Source organism: Haliotis rufescens, unplaced genomic scaffold (genome assembly GCF_023055435.1).
Source record: "Haliotis rufescens isolate VD_foot unplaced genomic scaffold, xgHalRufe1.0.p SCAF_2, whole genome shotgun sequence".
Lineage (NCBI taxonomy): Eukaryota > Metazoa > Mollusca > Gastropoda > Lepetellida > Haliotidae > Haliotis > Haliotis rufescens.
Window position 1 is genome coordinate 40863450 of NW_025963890.1, and position 21556 is coordinate 40885005.

The 21556-nt window shown below is 40.3% G+C and overlaps 1 protein-coding gene across 5 annotated transcripts; it reads left to right on the forward strand.

The window, feature by feature from the left end:
- The first annotated feature begins 1248 nt into the window (after nt 1-1248).
- On the forward strand, nt 1249-7955 carry LOC124114488 (BTB/POZ domain-containing protein KCTD7-like). 5 transcript variants are annotated; one of them, XM_048399970.1, is made up of 2 exons: nt 1249-1434; nt 7133-7955. In XM_048399970.1, exons 1-2 carry the CDS (start codon nt 1429-1431, stop codon nt 7781-7783), a joined length of 657 nt encoding a protein of 218 aa, XP_048255927.1. In that variant the 5' UTR covers nt 1249-1428; the 3' UTR covers nt 7784-7955. The 5 variants fall into 5 exon arrangements, with proteins under 5 accessions (XP_048255927.1, XP_048255930.1, XP_048255928.1 ...); XM_048399973.1 differs by lacking the exon at nt 1249-1434 and adding an exon at nt 1460-1474; XM_048399971.1 differs by lacking the exon at nt 1249-1434 and adding an exon at nt 2852-3043.
- The last annotated feature ends 13601 nt before the right edge of the window (nt 7956-21556 follow it).

A 21556-nucleotide genomic window follows, 5' to 3' on the forward strand; every position in this document is an offset into this window, starting at 1 on the left:
ATCAGTAACCAATCACTTTAAAGCTCTCCTCACTTGAAAGGGTGTACTATACCCAGTCCCTTCAACTGTGTTATACTGTTCACAGCCCATATAAGATATTCTTGTATGGTTTCTATCAATTCTAGGGGGCACGGGTGGCCCAGTCGTCTGAGGCGCCGTATTCGCTGTGCAGGGTTGCGTCCCTTTGGCACGTTTGTGGTTTTACGCCGCTTTTAGCAATATTCCAGCAATATCACGGCGGGGCACACCAGAAATGGGCTTCACACATTGTACCGATGTCGGGAATCGAACCCGGGTGTTCGGCGTGACGAGCGAACGCTTTAACTGCTAGGTTGCCCAACCGCCCCGGTGGGTGAAGGGAGTGTATAGCAATGCGTGTATAGCAGTTGGCACCGGCTATATCAGGGAGACTTGTAAATGATCGAATCTGGACCAGGCAGACCAGTGGTTGATAGTGCGAGCATTTATATGAGGTCACCGCCTGTAACCAGTCGCATCTCGGTAAACATTCCGCTCTTACGAAAAGCATGGAGTATTGGTTTTGACACCTGCATCCGCTGTTTTGCTAAACATACAGTAAACACGTAGACATATATACCTGAGAATAGGTACATATTACCAATTGTGTCGTAAAACGACATTCACTCACCCCTTTAACAATATTTTCTCATCGTTAAACGATTTGCAGTTTTTGCATACGCCTTGATTCAATATTTTATCAACAAATTTTATATCATTAGCGACGTTAAGTACGCAAACTATTACATATCATTAGTGTAAGTAAACGAACAGTGGTAATTGTTTTCGGAAAGTAAAAGAGGTATATTTTAAATGGTATAGAAAACAGGATTGGTCGCCCATGTGAATAATACATTCAAGCCCTCGAACGCGTCTCCATCGAAACTCGTTCCACCCGTGAAGATCCGGGGTAGAATAGGTGTTCAGCAACTCATGCTTGCCGTAAAAGACGACTGTGGATCGGATAGTCAGGCTCACTGATTTGGTTGATGCATGTCTTTGTATCCCAGTTGCGTTGATTGATGCTCATGATGTTAGTCGATAGATTGTGTGGTCCACACTCGATTATTTCCAGACCTCCGTCATATAGCTGGAATAATACTATGTGCGGCGTTGAACAACAAACAAACAAACTCACTCGTCCTGTTCACATTCCCACTCAATGACACGCTCCTCCAACTGCCGTACAACCGTATGAGCAGACAGATGAGTCATAACGCGACAGGGAAGTAGCCAGTTACATAATAGGGAAAGTCCGCTGTTTCTCTCTTTCCTAGAAACAAAAGCGAAAGTAGACCATGTGGAGTTGATGGAAATTCCGACACGTCAGCTCTGATCTACACTCATGTCCAGCGCATTACTTCCAAGACTCCTTCATTGAAAAGACGCTTTTTACCCAGTGACACAACAATGGCGGTAAGTGTTACTGTTTTCAACCAGTGACAGAACAATGGCGGTAAGTGTTACTGTTTTCATGATCAACCAGTGACAGAACAATGGCAGTAAGTGTTACTGTTTTCACCCAGTGACAGAACAATGGCGGTAAGTGTTACTGTTTTTACCCAGTGACAGAACAATGGCGGTAAGTGTTACTGTTTTCATGATCACCCAGTGACAGAACAATGGCGGTAAGTGTTACTGTTTTCACCCAGTGACAGAACAATGGCGGTAAGTGTTACTGTTTTATGATCACCCAGTGACAGAACAATGGCGGTAAGTGTTACTGTTTTCATGATCACCCAGTGACAGAACAATTGCGGTAAGTGTTACTGTTTTCACCCAGTGACAGAACAATGGCGGTAAGTGTTACTGTTTTCATGATCACCCAGTGACAGAACAATGGCGGTAAGTGTTACTGTTTTCACCCAGTGACAGAACAATTGCGGTAAGTGTTACTGTTTTCACCCAGTGTCAGAACAATGGCGGTAAGTGTTACTGTTTTCACCGAGTGACAGAACAATGTCGGTAAGTGTTACTGTTTTCATGATCACCCAGTGACAGAACAATGGCGGTAATTGTTACTGTTTTCACCCAGTGACAGAACAATGGCGGTAAGTGTTACTGTTTTCACCCAGTGACAGAACAATGGCGGTAATTGTTACTGTTTTCATGATCACCCAGTGACAGAACAATGGCGGTAATTGTTACTGTTTTCACCCAGTGACAGAACAATGTCGGTAAGTGTTACTGTTTTCATGATCACCCAGTGACAGAACAATGGCGGTAAGTGTTACTGTTTTCATGATCACCCAGTGACAGAACAATGGCGGTAATTGTTACTGTTTTCACCCAGTGACAGAACAATGTCGGTAAGTGTTACTGTTTTCACCCAGTGACAGAACAATGGCGGTAATTGTTACTGTTTTCACCCAGTGACACAACAATGGCGGTAAGTGTTACTGTTTTCAACCAGTGACAGAACAATGGCGGTAAGTGTTACTGTTTTCATGATCACCCAGTGACAGAACAATGGCGGTAAGTGTTACTGTTTTCATGATCAACCAGTGACAGAACAATGGCGGTAAGTGTTACTGTTTTCACCCAGTGACAGAACAATGGCGGTAAGTGTTACTGTTTTTACCCAGTGACAGAACAATGGCGGTAAGTGTTACTGTTTTCATGATCACCCAGTGACAGAACAATGGCGGTAAGTGTTACTGTTTTCACCCAGTGACAGAACAATGGCGGTAAGTGTTACTGTTTTCATGATCACCCAGTGACAGAACAATGGCGGTAAGTGTTACTGTTTTCATGATCACCCAGTGACAGAACAATGGCGGTAAGTGTTACTGTTTTCACCCAGTGACAGAACAATTGCGGTAAGTGTTACTGTTTTCACCCAGTGTCAGAACAATGGCGGTAAGTGTTACTGTTTTCATGATCACCCAGTGACAGAACAATGGCGGTAATTGTTACTGTTTTCACCCAGTGACAGAACAATGTCGGTAAGTGTTACTGTTTTCACCCAGTGACAGAACAATGGCGGTAATTGTTACTGTTTTCACCCAGTGACACAACAATGGCGGTAAGTGTTACTGTTTTCACCCAGTGACAGAACAATGGCGGTAAGTGTTACTGTTTTCATGATCACCCAGTGACAGAACAATGTCGGTAAGTGTTACTGTTTTCACCCAGTGACAGAACAATGGCAGTAAGTGTTACTGTTTTCACCCAGTGACAGAACAATGGCGGTAAGTGTTACTGTTTTCACCCAGTGACAGAACAATGCCGGTAAGTGTTACTGTTTTCACCCAGTGACAGAACAATGGCGGTAGGTGTTACTGTTTTCACCCAAGTGACAGAACAATGGCGGTAAGTGTTACTGTTTTCATTATCACCCAGTGACAGAACAATGGCGTAATTGTTACTGTTTTCACCCAGTGACAGAACAATGGCGGTAAGTGTTACTGTTTTCATGATCACCCAGTGACACAACAATGGCGGTAAGTGTTACTGTTTTCACCCAAGTGACAGAACAATGGCAGTAAGTGTTACTGTTTTCACCCAGTGACAGAACAATGGCGGTAAGTGTTACTGTTTTCACCCAGTGACAGAACAATGGCGGTAAGTGTTACTGTTTTCGAGGAAAAACATACCACAAAGCGTAGAGGGTATTTCACAAATTTCCCTCATTGTCTGAAGTAATTAATATTTTTTAAAGTTAATTAATAATAAATCTGAATCACTGTAACAGTCCCGGTCATATTCTGGTCAGTGCTAAGTATTATATATAGTTGTCCCTAAAACAAAACCTACTTTTTCAGAAACCTTAGTGTGTCCTGGACATGAAATCATATGTTAACATTGAAATATAGGGATGCACTTTCTGTTTTCATCATATTTGTGGAGGTACCCTCAAATTCGCGACTTTGCAATCCGCGTCGAGCGTCATTTTTGTACTGCAACAAAAAGGCCACAAACCTATGATTGTGGGTTCGAATCCCGGTTCTAGGTTTGTCATCACCAGACCCGTGCTCGTGGGTTTCACCGAGGTGATAAACGTCTGAGACCTGCATCCCTTCGGGCTTTCCTTCCACATTAAGCTGACACGCCGTAATATAACTGGAATACTAATAAAAGTGGCGTTAAACCCAACTCACTCACTCACAATACCATTCCCGGTTATATTGGGTGTACTAAAAAGTATTATGTGCTTGTCAACTTATCAAAATGTCACCGCAGTTTAAAGATCTGATACTGCGTCGTATATCAGTATCATATGTAGGCGTTGTGTGTATAGCAACAGCTGCAGGATGTCAAATGTGCAGATAATATTCATGTGTACAAGGGTTTAAGTACACGCTCTAGTGGCCTGATCGGCGTACAAATAGCTGTCCTTGGAGCGGAGCTGGTACAGGGAGTGCGTGCAAAGCATTCACATTTGTCCTGCTTGTTATAACCAGAAACCAACAACATAAACGTTTCTACCTTACCTCAAGTCAGTTTGAGTTATACAATATTCCTCAGCTATGAACTCGAACAAATTTAACCGGTTCTATAACGAATGGTAAAAAGTAAGTCTAACACACGCTGGTCTTACCAAGCTAATTCTCCGTACAAAAGTCTTCATAAATCTTGTATAATACGTTTTGAAACTGTGACTAATCTAGCACACGTCCAGGTTTTCCATAGCCTTGGGTCACTATGCCCCCGATAATATGCGATGGGTAGTCTAGTGGTTAAAGATCAGTCTGCTGAGATAAATTCCATGCATTCCCAAAAGTATACTTCCCGAAGCCGCTTAAATAAATCAAACGAAATTGTGTAGAATTTCCATTGTATATATACTAGTATATATATATATCCCTCGCCTCATAGCTTTGTGGGTCACAATGACCCTAAACATGTCACGAGTCAAATGATATTTTTAGATCATTATTACACGAACTGTGGCGCAGAACCGCTTCTCTTTCACATACCAATCTTCGAAAAGTTTATATGTCGCTATACGGCTCAGACATTACCGATACGACGCTAAACCTTCGATTTGAAGATAAAACAAAACCAAATAGAAAAAGACTTACCATTTAACAGATTTGACCTTATTTGCCTAGTAAATATATTTATCGAGGTCGTCCATAAAAGTGTTTTCGGAGTATGATTAATAATCATAATTTCTCCGATGAAGATTATAGTTACAATCACATGACTGCGAAGCCCTGGATTATCACTGGGCGCCTCGTTATGATATTAAAGGAATATTGCTAAAAGTGGCCTGAAGCTTTACTCACTCACATGCTCCTTCGTCTTTTGACCGCCTCCGTGGTCTAGTGGTAATGCGTCCGCCCGGAGAGCGGAAGGTCCGGGGTTCGAACCCCGACCGCGTCATACCAAAAGACGTTAAAAGATGGTACTTGTTGTTACCCTGTCTGGCGCGCGGCATTAAGGGGATAAAACAAGGACTGGTCGGCTCGGAGTCAGTATGCTGTGTCTGAGTGGGGTATTCATGTTAAACTGCGGCATGGTATCTCAGTGAGCTAGCACTATAAATCGGCATCAGTCCGGACTAGTACAAGCAGCCACACAAACACATGCACGTCGCTATATAAGTGCAATAATCTTGGACGCGACGTTAAACCCCATTTCACCTCACCTTTCGTCTTTTGAATCAGGCGGTCGGGTAGCCCAGTGGTTAAACCGTTCGCTCGTCACGCCGAAGACCCGGGTTCGATTCCCGATATGGGTACAATGCGTGAAGCCTATTTCTGGTGTCTCCCGCCGTGATATTGTTGGAATATTGCTTAAAGCGGCGTAAAACCACACTCACTCACTCACTCACTCTTCGATTCGTAACCGGAATGAGTTGTGTACATATGAGTGAGAGAGTGAATGAGTTTGGTTTAACGCCACTTTTAACAATATTCCAGTTATATCACGGCGTGTCAGCTTAATGTGGGAGGAAAGCCCGAAGTGATGCAGGTCTCAGTCCTTTACCACCTCGGTGAAACCCAAGAGCAGGGATATGGTGCTGACAAACCTAGAAACATAATCGGGGCGAACCAGGATTCGAACCCATAATCATAGGTTTCTGGCAAGTGTAAGGGACGCAACTCTGCACAGCGAAACGCGGAGCCTTAGACGACTGGGCCACCCGTACCTATGTACAATGACTGATCAACGGCGATGTCCATTATTCCTAGCTGCCTTTCTGAACGTTTGATAAGTTGGAGGTACCATGCACTCAATAACCTAACGTATTGACTTGTATCAGTACTGGCAATAGCATCTCTCACAATGAACGCCAGTTACTCTCAATCCGTGAAGATTCCGGGGTAGAATAGGTATTCAGCAACCCATGCTTGCCGTAAAAGGCGACTATGCTTGTCGTAAAAGGCAACTAACGGGATCGGGTGGTCAGGCTCGCTGACTTGGTTGATACATGTCATCGATCCCAATTACGTGGATCGATGCTCATGATGTCGATCACTGGATTGTTTGGTCCAGACTCGATTATTTTACAGACCGTCGTCATATAACTGGAATATTGCAGAGTGCGGCGTTAAACAACAAACCAACCAACTAACCAACCAGTTACTCTCAAGGATGAATACATGATGGGTGGAAAACAGGATCACATTGCATTACGAAACCCGGTTATTCCATTGATGCATTGATGCATGTGATTGTGAAGGTGCCAGTGGAGGGGCACGACTGCTCTCACCTTATGCCGGGTGTCATCACTACCAGTATTTGATAGCATGCTTCATCTTCCCGAGTTAAGGGGGTAAACTGACTAGAAAAGTCCATTTCCACCCTTGCCGAACAAGGCTGGAATTATGGAGTTACATTTTGTAGTCAGTTTACTCCCTTACCTCTGGAGATGAGCATGCTTATGATACAGTCGGAATCGTACAATGGACTTCTATTAGAGATTTCTTATGATTATGGAAATGCTTGTGTCGTTTTTATTTTTTATAACATTTAGATAACTGTTAGCATTGATTTACCGGTAATATGTTTCTAGGGAAAGCATTCATAAATCTTACCGTCTGGTATTTATTATTGGTTTCTAAGAACTATGAACCTTTGGAAAACATACAATATAAGTTTTAAAAAATGTCGGTATGTCATAGTTTAACCTTATATCTGGTCTTCTTCTATACATATGTTTCAGTTTCCTCAAATCATAGATCTAAATGTGGGAGGGCGGCACCTGAGCACCCGTATTTCAACTCTCACAAAGTACCCTGATTCCAAGTTGGCCGATATGTTCAGTGGGGAAGATGTTATGCCAAAAGACAAAGATGGCCGGTTCTTCATCGATGCGGATGGCGACGTATTCGCTCACATTCCCAACTTCCTGAGGTACGAGATGCTGCCCCCTCCCGACCAGGCAGCTGCTGTACACAAATATGCAAACATTTTTGGCATTAAGCCTTTGCTTGCTATACATTTACAGTGGGGACCAGTCTTTGCACAGGCTTTGAGAGACAAGTGGAAACGTGGAATAGCCGGGTATGACGACTGCCTGAATCAGTTGCGGGAAGGCCTCATGGCAAGTCGGTATCACAGTGGTGTCTTGTACATCCAGTTCTCGGATTCCTCTCAACACATGTTCACTCTGTGCAAGGTGGCTGGTATTCCTGAGGGACATCAGGTCATCAACGTCAAATACTCCTCCTCCACAATGGATGGGACCAATCTTGTCCATTTCCTCAATGAGGACCTGAAGCGTATCGGTGTTCACCTTCAGCCGGGGGACTTCCGACCAGAACCAAAGTGTGGTTGTCGCGTGGCTTTTCGGTACATGATAAAACATGAGTAACTGATGTACCCATATTGTCACATTGTGTGGTTTGGTGCGATTAATGTATACCTCCCAGGCGAATAACATACAATCTACAGCAACCTATGCTTGCCGTAAAAGGCGACGATGCTTGTCGTGAGAGGCGACTAACGGGATCGGGTTGTCAGGCTGGCTTACTTGGTTGAAGCATGTCATCGTTCCTAATTGCTCAGATCGATGCTAATGATATCAATCACTGGATTGTCTGTTCCAGACTCGGTTATTTACAGACCGCCGTCAAATAGCTGGAATATTGCTGAGTGCGGCGTTAAACAATCATCCAACCAACCAACCATCTTCATGATTTTAAGCATAATCGTCGATTAAGCAACGTGGCACACAGGTGTTTGAGAAGGTGAAAGACGAAAAATAACAAATAATTGATGTAACTTGTTTACACTAATGAACCCGCAACGATAATCATATTCACCTGACAAAAGCGTACATGATGAATATACAGCTAGTTTGCATTTCAAGCTTTGTAGTGGAGAGTATAGTTGTATATAATGTTTATACTTGTGATTACGTATACACTATAAGCTGTGCCTGTACCACATGTATTGTGTAATAAAATACCTACATATTTTACTGTTGCCTTTAGTGTCTTTTGTCTTTGTTTGTAAACGCCGCACTCTTCCAGCTATATGACGGCGGTCTGTAAATAATCGAGTCTGGACCAGATACGATGACATGCATCAACCACGTCAGCCAGCCTGACCACCCGATCCCGTTCGTCGCCTATTACGGCAAACATGGGTTGCTGAAGACCTATTCTACCCCTGCTTTTTGTGAGTAAAAACGGATTTACTCCGCATAAACAAAAGCACTAGAAGGAGGAGAGACGTAACACTGCAAACACGAAAACGTCGTTTTTTTCCGTATATGGTCATTGGACGGAAAAACGACTAAAAGTTCATTAAAATTGATTAATTGGCGAGCGTCTAGAAAGTGTCCGGAAAAGGGTCGAGTTTTTCAAGCGTAAAATGGACGGAAAAACGATGCTTTTTGCCCCGCCTTGTACAACTGTTAACGGCCAATGAGATGGCTCTGGTCCCCCGACGCACGTGATGCCTAAGGCTTCCTTTCGGAAGCATTAGGTTTCGTATTTCTGGCATGCCTTGCTCTAGTATCTGTCGCGCGTAGTGGAGCGAGATTTGCTGATAAGCCAGTTTTAGGACACGTAACATGTTAAAGGAATTCAGACACGCGCAAGAAGTCAAACCAAACCATGTTACCAAGTTTATTCTGATAACATATCCCTCCGCTTACACAGTTACCTCTATCGGATAATGGGTTGTGTTTCATTTGGTTATAACAGTAACTATTTATTTATGTGAAGTTTACAAGATATACGGCTTTTCCATTGGACGAGAGGTCGGTCACATGACGTTTTTCACGTGACTATATTCTTGAAATGACATAAACACTGACCACTTCCACATTTCTGGGGAAATCCCTGGGAATTTCCTGGTACATGTACGAATTCATATAGAAGCGTTGTTTCTCGTCATTTAGACCCTTTAGTTTTGAACTTAGCGTCCTAGCTTACTCTGGGATAAGTCAGAGAGTTTGGTTGCATAGCCCGTTTAAGGATACCCTCGCTACAACCCATCCTAGAGAAATAAAAACGAAAAAAACCAAAACATCCAAACTATCGTAGTGACAATCTACAGCAATCTATGAGTTTATCTTAGTATCTATTTGACACATCTTTACGATCACCTTTCAATGATCGGCCAATTGATCAGTGATGACAAAGGCTTGAAATAACCACAGGTTTATTAACCACTTCGGAAATATCTCCCGTCACGTTTATCGTGTCGGCCATTTTGACGTATTGTACTTGATGTAAATGTATTACGATGCTCTGTCATTGTGACTGACTTACTGAGGCAATTCTGTAACAGATCTTCTCATCTACTGAGGATATTGTTTGGAATTCATTTCTTATAAACAGACTAAAAGGGATGTTCCTCGCTTTTGGGGGAACTATTTTATTCCGGGATGGCCTATTAAAGCTAGTAGTAAGTGAAGGCACCATGCGTGTATATGATCGGTTATTATATGTGTTTAAATTACTGTTTTGGGCGTTAATAAAATACACTGACGCAAGTATATTCTAATCAAATCAATTGGATAATTGAAGCAGCCTGGTTCCCCGGGTATGCTGCGCTGGCGCTACACTGACCCAGACAATGACTGCACAATGGCCGCCTCCACGAGACGAACAAACATGGCGGACACGCCATGTATTTACTATAGAAAAACGCTAGAACGGGTGGTTAAATATTTTTCTTAGCATTTTCATGAATGCTCTTGCAATGTATATGTCAAGAGAATAACGTCCGTTGTTACTTTTAGTGAAGGAAAACATTATTTAAGCTGTTTCGAGACTCGAAAGTGTTTGTCACATCGGTGAAATTTAAACAATGACACACACCACATTTTCAACAGTGATATGTGCGTTAATATTTCGTGTCAGCTCACTGTTATCACGAAATCGTATACATGATACGATCTCCATTTTGTAAATTTGATGAAGTAAATATCGCCGATTATGCCCCGTATTTTACCATTGTGAAATGGTGGTTTAGCGGAATTATTGAACGCCCAGTATCCTTAACAATCGTGTTTAATGATAGGGTCTGTCATTGGTTCCGATATTTGGCCTCTGGATTTTATTCACATGAAAATCCATTTATTTGACATTTGTTTTCTTATTACACAATGAAATAAATCATAAATATAACTAATAATTTTGGAATCATATTGGATTAATTAGTTCTTGTTAAAATATCGGGTCTGAATGGGATAATAATAAAGAATATGATCATAATTAATTTAGTACAGTGGCATACACATCCATGAGTATTCTATATGATGCAATATAGCCACTGGGGAATCCGTGTACAGAACAACTTAAAGAAATGTGCATACCATCATTATTGAAAAATAGTTATGATTATAATTACCATGTTAGATGAAATATCTGTGTACGAAATTATCTACCAATAAACGACTCAATAAAAGAAGTTAAGTTACATTATTGTTCAAGCAAAGGACAAAAACCCAGCATGATCATAAAGGACCACTCGCTAATTAGCTTCTTGTTTACTTAAGAGCAGAGTTGGCCATGTTAGATGATATAACCAAAATCCAGGCGCTCCGGCGGGGGACTAACTGGTCTTGGTATTGTGTGGTATGAGCTGTGACGTAGACCCAAGAGAATAATTTTAAAAATGAGACCAACTCAAGTCTATAATGATTGGGAAAGTCTAGATTTCAACAGCTCTAGTCTGAAATTAAGAATTGTTCTGTGCTCCTTTTTAATTGCATTATTTTCATTTTGTAGACATGGATAGACCAACCAGGAAAGAAATTGATGGAATATTAATATCACATGTTACCACTGATTCAGTCAAATTCATCACATAATAATATATTAGTATTTAATATTACGACATTTGATTATTAGGGCATGATCATGTACATGTTCACTGTAGTAATGTACATACTAGTCAACTTGATTATATTTTTATTATAGTGTAGCGCAGCATCAACGATTACTATATCATCCTCACTTTTCATTGATGTATTGACATCGAACAATGGACGACAATTCGAAAGTCTTATTTGAGCTATAAATAGCTTCAATAGGGACAGTGCCGATGTCAGTACAATTTTCGCAGTTAAAAATATGCATCTACAAAATATAATCTGAAGCAGCCAAGAACAATATTTTTTATTAACGCTTACTTTCATGGATATAATTAAGGCAATCTAGTCTTAATAAATAGTTCTAGACTTGAGTTGGATTCCTTTTAAATTTATTCTCTATGGACTGGGATACGTACAAGAGCGACAGTATCGCATGGAGAACTGGAGAACTGGGTCAGTGTAATCGGATATGTTGTGGAGTTTCGGGTTTGGACTGTTTGCTGAATAGGGCTCACGATCATGGGCACAATGTATAGATTAAACCATTAGCACCTCTGTTCATATAAGATATGTTATTGTGATTTGAAATCTCTTTTGAACAATTGCGAGTTATTGTATACTCTGTATTCTTTCGTTATGGTAGAATATTTATTTTTGCTATGCTGCTTGTTGAATTATCCACAAATAATGAGAACTACAACGTAAACCTCTCTCTGGAGATATACAATAATACTACTGAAGGGCAATCTGACTACTCGACTCATATTTCTTTCTTAAATACTGTCCGTTACAGGAATTCTCATCATTATATTATACTTTGTATAGTTTAAAAGTCAAATAATGGCAAATTGTGTATCTTTCTACATTTTGAATTCATTATAATTTCTGCAATAAAACCTTAACATCAGATAGTGATATAAACGAATATGATCAATACTGTGATAAATGAATGATTAATTTCGTATTATGAATTAAATAAACTGAAATATGATGGTAAAAACAAATTATTTTAATCTGTTCGTGTGAGAAGGTAACGAGAGATCTAGGCAACTCACTAACGTAACCATTTGTGAAAAAATCAAATATTCAAAGTTTAGGGGTTTGAACATGTACATTGAATGACAGACAAGAAAGCAACGCAATAATTAAATCATGAATCAAATTATGTTTTAAATATAACAGAATATATAGAAAATATAAGTTTAATTTCTCATTGTTGGAAGGAGTTTAATAATAGTTTCTGTTTGAGTGTTTGTTGTTAAACGCCGCACTCAGCAATATACCAGCTATATGACGGTGGTTCGTAAATAATCCAGTCTGGACCAGACAATCCAGTTATCATCATCAAGAGCACCGATCTACGCAATTCGGATACGATGACATGCATCAACCAAGTCAGCGAACCTGACCACCCGATAATGTAAGTCGCCTTTGTACAAGCATGGGTTGTTGAAGGCCTATTCAAACCCCGATCTTCACGGGTATTTTTAAAAAAAAAAAGGTACAATGAAATTATGTATATGTCCATAATAAGTGTGTATAAGTAGATGGATAATATATCCATTCACGGCAATTAGATGGGTTAGACTGCAAATGGTTCAATGATGGGTTCTGTTACAAGTCCATGTTTCAAGACGTGAGGTACAACTGTCCAAAAGATCCCATGCATGTCTATATATCTTCAGACAGACTCTCAATGTTCCTATCGATATGTGTCAAAATACAAATGAATTAAACATTACAGCACTGGTGAATAGGTTATATGCGCATGTCAGCGTCGATCCTACAAAATCCTTTTTGCGCAAAATACATATATACTGATGAATTAACGTAGTAATACTGCGCAAATATATGTCCAGATGTATGTACATCAGTATCATCTCGTGATCTTTATTCGTGCTTTAAACTTTTTTTCTACAGGAGATCATGGGGTGTTACATCACACCAGAAAGCCAGTTCCAAATTCAAGTCATTATTTCATGGTCCGTCTTGTATGTTGGAAACCAATATCGCAATATGGCTGAATATTGTTAAACGTTGTATTATCCCGATAACTCACATAATTATTCCATTTTCTTCATGCACGTTCTACAATCATCTACGAACACTATCTATAAGGAGGTATATCTATATTCATCCAAATGTCCATACATATATGTCCAGATATATATGTATAAAACAAGTCTTTCTTAAAAGGTAAATGCTAAGCATTTCCTCTGTATCTATTTATATATGTAAATATCGTTGTAATGTCAACGCTGATGTAGTGAACGTACCACAGATCTGATGCTAGAATAACATCTAATCTCTGAAAGGAACATATTTGACAGAAAAAAACAAAACAAAACAAAAGTTATAAAATATAATAAAAAGGAGCCGAGAGACCTTCTTCATTTTGCCAAATATTGGGCTGTATTGGACATATTTGTTTCGGGGTCTGTATGACAGACAAACCTGATGCTTTAAAGTATAAAGATAAGCAAGTACAGCTGTTGTATATATTCAAATATGTTCATGATAACCCAACCTTGAAAAATATTGAAAGATGAGTGGTAACTATTTATGTCATTATTTCAAATTAGAATGATAACACATCAGGAAAGCATGGCTCTTGGTCATATTCTCACAATTTTCTCGTCGATTATCTGTACCTTTTCTCCCAATACCGATTGCCATTTCGCTCTCACTTTCGGATGCGATTGTTCGGGCAGCCTTTATCTACCTTCCACAGCTACATCTATTGGAAACAACACACTAGATACATACCTCACCAAAATAAGGTCAAATTTTTGACGTTTTCAAGTTGCGAGTGCATGTTCGAATCTCCATAAATGACGTCATGATAGAAAAATGTTTTATCGTGAAATAAATATCGCTTCCTTCTTTGTTCTTTGTGATTTATCGCGTAGCTATCTTATATCATCAAATGCCAATTTATAATTGCTTTATCATGACGTATCCGTGTCATGTAGCAATAACATACACAAATATCGTTGACTTCGACGCTGAATAGTGTCATGAAATCTGATTATCCTCTTGTGTGCAATATTTCTGGTTGATAAATCTAACATATTCTTACTTTAAGAATAGCGACTATACATTATTATATATCCCTTATCAGGTCTCTGTAACATTTGCAAAATGATACAAATATAAAAATACAACTGAACCTAAATGTAATGTTTTAATATCCTTACGTTGCTGAGTGCAGCATTTAACAACAAACAAACAAAACATAATATATTTAAGAATTATGTTAACAATTCCGATGCTAAAAATTGTTATGGTATCCACAAAATAAGAAGGATCCGATTTTTTCCGTTTTTGTTGAAATAAAACTGAATAATATTTGCTGTTTACATATCAAAGTTTGCCAAATTGTAACCAAATGTTTGCCCACAGCAAGGCTACGTATCCCCAACATATTGTGATAGGCACAGTATCACTAGACTGAGGGAGGGCGGTATTCCTGCTTGTGGGTCACCTGCTTGGCAATATGGGACGGGAAAACTGCAGGGGGTGAGGGCAGTTAAGTTGATGGTACAAACAGATAAGAGAGATCATTTTACAAATGTGAAACCTCAGTCCACAAAGGAAGAGGCGAAAACTGAAACTTGGTGAGGTTTACCGAACAAAGGCAGTTATTTCTAGTTTCTTACTGACTCTCGAAGATATATTTAATAAAACAATTAATGTGTGTGTGTGTTTGTGTGTGTGTGTGTGTGTGTGTGTGTGTGTGTGTGTGTGTGTGTGTGTGTGTGTGTGTGTGTGTGTGTGTGTGTGTGAGGTAGAAGAAGAATTGTACACCATAAAAATGGCTACGTATGTAGTTGGGGTAGATATGTTGAATGCCCGGCCAGTATGACCTTTGAGCCACTACAGTTTCAGTCATTAAAATGCGTTAAACAGTATTTGAGGGAAAGAAAACACTATAAGTGAGTGAAACAAAAGACCTCAGTACAGGCACACCCTGTCCCCCAACCCCAAGTCTGCATACCTGCCACATCCTCAACCACTTAACTTACTCACACACTCATCTTACAACATGTTCGCCAACCCTCGTATCACAACGCATGCACGCACGCACACACACACACACACACACACACACACACACACACACACACACACACACACACACACACATTCTTCTTTCCCCACCATTATGTCTACGTCAGCCATCATGGATCCATGCGCATGCTTTCATACATAATCCATCCTCCCACCATTCACCAACATCCATCGAACTATAACTATATCCGCCCTCATGTATCGGTATTCGTGCTTTCATACATACATACACCCCCCTACCACTCCCCTACATCCATCGCAGTATAACTATGACTATAACCGCCTTCGTGCATCCGCACTTATGTTCACATTGCATTGCATATGCATCGAATTACACGTTTAACATATCGTAAATATTTTACAACATGTACAAATTATATATCAGCAAACAGAGATTATTATAACGCAATAGATTTCATCCGTCAAAACATCACAGAAAGAGGGGCAGCCTGGAATTTTACAATGGCATCTGAATGCACTAAGACGTTCAACTGGTCAGGAGGTGAGAGTTGCGGAAGATTACGGTAAACTTCAGTTACAGATCTCCATAACGAATATCTAAAGTATGAATAAAGATCACAGCTTGCTATGACGTGTACTTCATGCCTGCAGAATTAGCAATGTCCTTAGCTCTAAATTGTATGTCTAAATGCTTATGTAGACAAAGACCCAAATGTATATAGGCATGACCATATTATATTCTACGCAAATATCACCACATTTAAAAACAAAGCTAGATTGAGTCTTTGAAGGGCATTAAGAACTGATACACACAAGGAAAAATATTTATGGATGTCAACGGAGGAACACTGCGTTTCGGAATATATATACTTTCTCCTTCATCAGGTGCATATTATTAAATGCTATGAGGCAGAGAACATATATTTGTACCTGTAAGAACAACAAAATTAAAAAGATAGCAAAGAAGGGAACGCAACAAGGGAAGCCAACAGATAACTGGCATGGCGCTGATTACCCCGCCTCCCGTTTGCCCATTGTCCATTTCCCATTACCAATCATTCATAAGTTAAGTTTTGGCTTTAATTTGTCCATTGATAATCAACCATCAACGTCTATTATCTCCACCCTAAAAATATGTAGTTTACTGAGAAAGTGGTATCCAAATATAATGTGTGTTACTGTTGACCACTTTCTTTAAGGCATTGTTGGTTCAAAGCTTTCGGTCATAGAAGCCGTGCCATTTTTCTCTTGTCAGAGGAGTACACAAAGTATACGTCATCTGGACTAACATTTTTGGTTCGGTGGCTGGGTTAGATCGCCAACTTTGTGTTCTGGCGATTGGGTGCCTCACTCACAGTGTGGGTTCAAATCCCGGACGGGACTCAACCCAAGAAAGTACGAGAATCTGTACTTTACTCAGAAAGTGTTATCCCAATTATAACATTTGTTGTCAAGAAAACACAATAAATGTATATTCGGCTTTGGATTGGTAATGATATCACAGACATATATGGATATTGATGATGACTTGGAGGAGCTTCGTAACGCACGTCTTCTCAATTCAGGGATTGGTAAATCCAAATATGTGTGTGCGCGTTCGTGCGTGCGTGCGTGCGTGCGTGCGTGCGTGCGTAAATGTGGGCCTGTTGGATGTTACATAAACATTCATCTTGAGCGGGATGGTAGTTCGAGTTGGATTAGCATGTTAACTATATGATCTTCTTTAGGCAGAGAATGCCGCGCATGAAATTCCTAGGTACATGGGGCCTTTTCGTCCCCAGGAATACCCACAGTGGAGACTTCAATGGGGATAGGGTGTACACAATGTGCTACCTGGTAGATTGTGTGTCATCAGACCGGACAACGTTGGTCTTTGACTGATTGTGGCGTAAAACACACTTATTCATTTACTTATATCGGAATTTGAATGTTCATCTTAATTGTTATTGTTGAACATGTAATATATTTTTAAAGAAATAAAACAGTGACATAATAACTACAACTTTATGTGAGCGAGAGTAGCTTTTTTGGAATGAGATGAATAAGTCTTATAAAGTTGTAAGCTTCTTCACAACCGTGTAACTATGAATTGACTTTATTGGGTAATCAAAAAAGAGATAGGACCTAAAGTAGCCAAATTTCATACGATTTCACTTGTCCACCATCTTGGATGCAAAGGCGAAAACATTTCAGCGCGTTTGAAGCCACTGAGAATGCCCCCTGCAGAGTTGGCCGAACATTCTGCGGTGGCGCGGCTGAGTTGACCAGAGGCTATCAGCAGTATTTCCTGTGGAGGTTATTTAGGTCAGTTGTTTGTGTGTGTGTGTGTGTGTGTGTGTGTGTGTGCGTGCGTGCGTGCGTGCGTGCGTGCGTGCGTGCGTGCGTGCGTGCGTGCGTGCGTGCGTGTGTGTGTGGGGGGTGAGATTGGGGGGATAGATGATAGATTTAGCAACATGTAAGGTCATCTTGAGTGGGAGGGTATTCGCAGATGGATTAGCATATGAACTATGATTCTCTTTAGGCAGAAAATGCGGATCCACGATGTTCGACCTGGTAGAAGTGTGTTATCAAACCTCACATCATTGGTTTTTTGACTGACTGTAGCGTCAAAACAAACTCATTCATTTACTTGAACTGAATGTTCATCTTAACTGTTATGGATAGTCACGGAGCCATGATCCAGAGAACAGGGTGCCATTAGATAGAAATAAACTAAGTAATAATAGGATTACCAGAAAAACCGGGTTTTACACACAAGCCAATAAACTTCGCTCATTAACACCAGAGTAAGTCAGTACAAGATTGAAAACTGCCCCATAATTATGTATGACATGCTTGTCGGGTATTGCTACATATATATGTGAAAACAAAGTTATTAAAATGACGAGCAAAATTGATGAAAGTTAACAATAAACGTGTATACGTGTTATATCGTCACTGCAAAAATAATGATTGTTTGTCTTTAGTATTAACATTCAAATACGTTATATCTGTATTAGCGTTATTGTCTTTGTTCCACCGGTGAGTCACCGTTAGCCGTACTATCTCGTAGTATAATTGAATTTCTGAAGACATCACGATACGGTTTTTACGATGCATCACGTCTGCACTAGCGCTTGATAACAGCCTTGTGTTTGGGTGTTTCAGTGGTTTAAATCGCTGCTCTTGATATTGTTGATTAAACTTTGATACTATGAAGAATATAATGTTATGTGAGAGGTTGACTTTAGAACGGTAACATACTAATAGTATATAGGATGACATAAACAGAACAATGAGAAGTTCGTCCAGATTAGTGTATAGGCAACATTTAATAATTAAAATAATTACATTCAACAACTCCCCTTTTAAGTCCATTTTCCTGACTTATAAGTAAATGCAGGAACAATCGGCCGGAATACAATGTATAGTTCTTGTCCACTTCCATATGACTATATAGCATACAATAAGCTATCGGGTCCCGTTTAGATCGGTTTGGGTGGCAGCCTAGATAGCCATAGAATAGTTTCATCTTGGAATCTCCCATATCACTGGGGATCCTCTTCAATTTAAATGGAGTTACTCGTTACGATTCCGAACCTTCACGTGACTGTGTTTATGAAACATTGTCAAATAGTGGTGACATTAAATCTAGGAAACAAAACGCGAAATCGCGCATGCACAGAACGGAAAATTTGGTCAAGGCATTAAGTAACCCGGATGCGCAGAACGATTGATTTCAGTACTTCCGCTAAGCGCTTCGAGTGCAGCGTCAAACGCGGGCCTGAAATCTAACACGCGGGGACTGACCAATGAAATCTGAGAAGTAGAAACACCGGTAGACGCTGTTGCTTGATTGACAATGTCAATCAAGAAAGGGAGGAGCTTAACGCTATCGTTCTCTCCAAGTAAATTCCGATGTCAAATAACGACGTTATTTGGACGGAAAAACGATGGTTTGAAAACGTCCAAATAACGTCGTTTTTCCGTCCAATGACCATATACGGAAAAAAACGACGTTTTCGTGTTTGCAGTGTAAGTGTTCCAGACTGGGGACATTATCCACAGAAGGGAGAGATCCACGTTTGTCGCAGAACTGTCAGAATCGGAAATTCGAACACACGATTTGTGGACCTCGCAAGGCTAAGAGATGACCGTCTGTACTGTGATATGCGACATCTAAGTTTGTTACTCTTAAATCAATTTTCAAGAATTGTGACCCTGCTTCACCATCAGGAAAACATCTTCTCATCCTTCGTTAATAGATACTTTCAGGTGAAGGTTTTATCGTGGATAAATTCTGTACATTTCGTCCTGAGAATCTTAGCTGCATAAAGAGTTATGGTTATTACAGGGAGATCAACCACATTTCCGTTTTCATGAAACATGACAATCCTGTGAAGTGCTAACGTTCCGGATATCCTATGCTAGAATGAGCGTTTGACTGTGGAGGACATTGCACTCATTGTTAGATACGTCGTCTCCTGGCAGACTTCTCCGATGTATAACAAGGGGGCGGCTGTGCAGTCCGTTGCCCGTTAAGGGCCGTGGCTAGCTGATGGGGCTCTTCGGGAGTGTTTCTGTCTTCTCTTACTAGTACATATAGGATTACCTTAGTACATATCATATGTGGGTCTGTCAGCAGAGGATATTCCGAGTCCAACGTTATGGTGGAAGTATTTCTTCATTAACTCTGACATTAGCGTCTTGGTAGATGAATCGATCGCGTCCAGAATTTGTTCTAGTATGGAATCGATGTATCAAAGAAGATAATTTTTTTACAATTTCCTAATTAAAAATCTTTAATTCCGTTCGGGCGAGATAATCTCTGTGGACCGTTAGACGTTAACGATTCTGGGTTAAAATTGGTTTTCAGCAACCCACGCCTGTCGAAAGAGGAGACTTGGTTGATGGATGTCATCATATCCCAATTGCATAGAACGACTTTCATAATGTCAATCCCTGGATTCTTGTCTGGTTCTTACTCGATTATGTATAGATCGACAAACAAACAAACAAACATATTCCTTGTGATTTGAATAAGGTAGTGGTGATGATTCTGACAAGCTTAATGGTGTATATTTAAATGCGCTCCATACTTCCAGTAAGAGGGGAGACAACTCACTTGCACTTACACAGACACAGATTACGGTGAAATTACACAATATCACTGTACCATTTCTGAGATATTATGTTGGTAAAGGATCATATTTATTTTTTATATTGTATGTCTCTCTCATTCACTCCACACAAACAAAAAGTATACAGTCAGCAATTACTACATGACTCACATATGACAAAGTAGACACAATTTATGGATAACAACTTTAATACTGTAAAGGCGACGTTTCGGTACAGATCTCCATGCCCTTGTCAAGCAAGACTGAATGAAGGACATTGTACAGAATATATATAGTAGGTGGAGCCTGTGCAAATAGTCTGTGAACTTGCAACATGGCAAACATACAGTTAGAAGGGAAGTTTATCCCATCTCATCGCGATGAACGTATTCCATGTTTTTCGAGGATACATCTTCAAATCAAACAAGCAGAACGTGAGTGAGTGAGTTAGTTAGGTTTATCGCCGCTTTGAACAAGATTCCAGTTATACCACGGCGTGTCAGCATGAAGTGGGATGAAAGCCGGAAGTGATACAGGTCTTAGTCGTTTACCGTCTTGGTGAAACCCACGACACGGGTGCTGACACACCTAGAAACAAAATCGGGGCGACCCGGGATTCGAACACATTATCATAGGAGGCAACTCTGCACAGCGACTTGCGTCGCCTTACATCACCAATCAAGAAGAGACATGCAAGAATAGTCCTGCAATAGTGTCCACAACGAATGTCATAACTCATGTAAATAAAATAATGACAAAAATGGTTATATTGAAAAAAACTAACAACGCAATTTAATGTTTTAGGTGCAGGTAGCCATGGATATCACAAAGAATTGGGCTGCACAACAACCACGTCTTTGCCATCCCTTTACCGAGAAGAGGTCAAACAAATTGCGAGGGAGAGAGTGGAGTGAGGAGGCCATGCCAACATTTCACATCTACACCCTCTACCGAGCCAAAAAGAAGATGTTTCCACAGTGACCCACTACTAGACACTACTTAGAACTACAGACCAGCTCTGCAAGACAGAGGGTGGTGATGGTTTTCTGCTAATAGACGACGGTGACTAAGACAAAATGGGATTCGCAACAGACAACATTCGTCATCTCTGCGACGCTGAGGTAATTCATAGCGATGGAACAGCAGGGGTGCCAATTATAATGTTCCTTCAAGTGTTCATCAT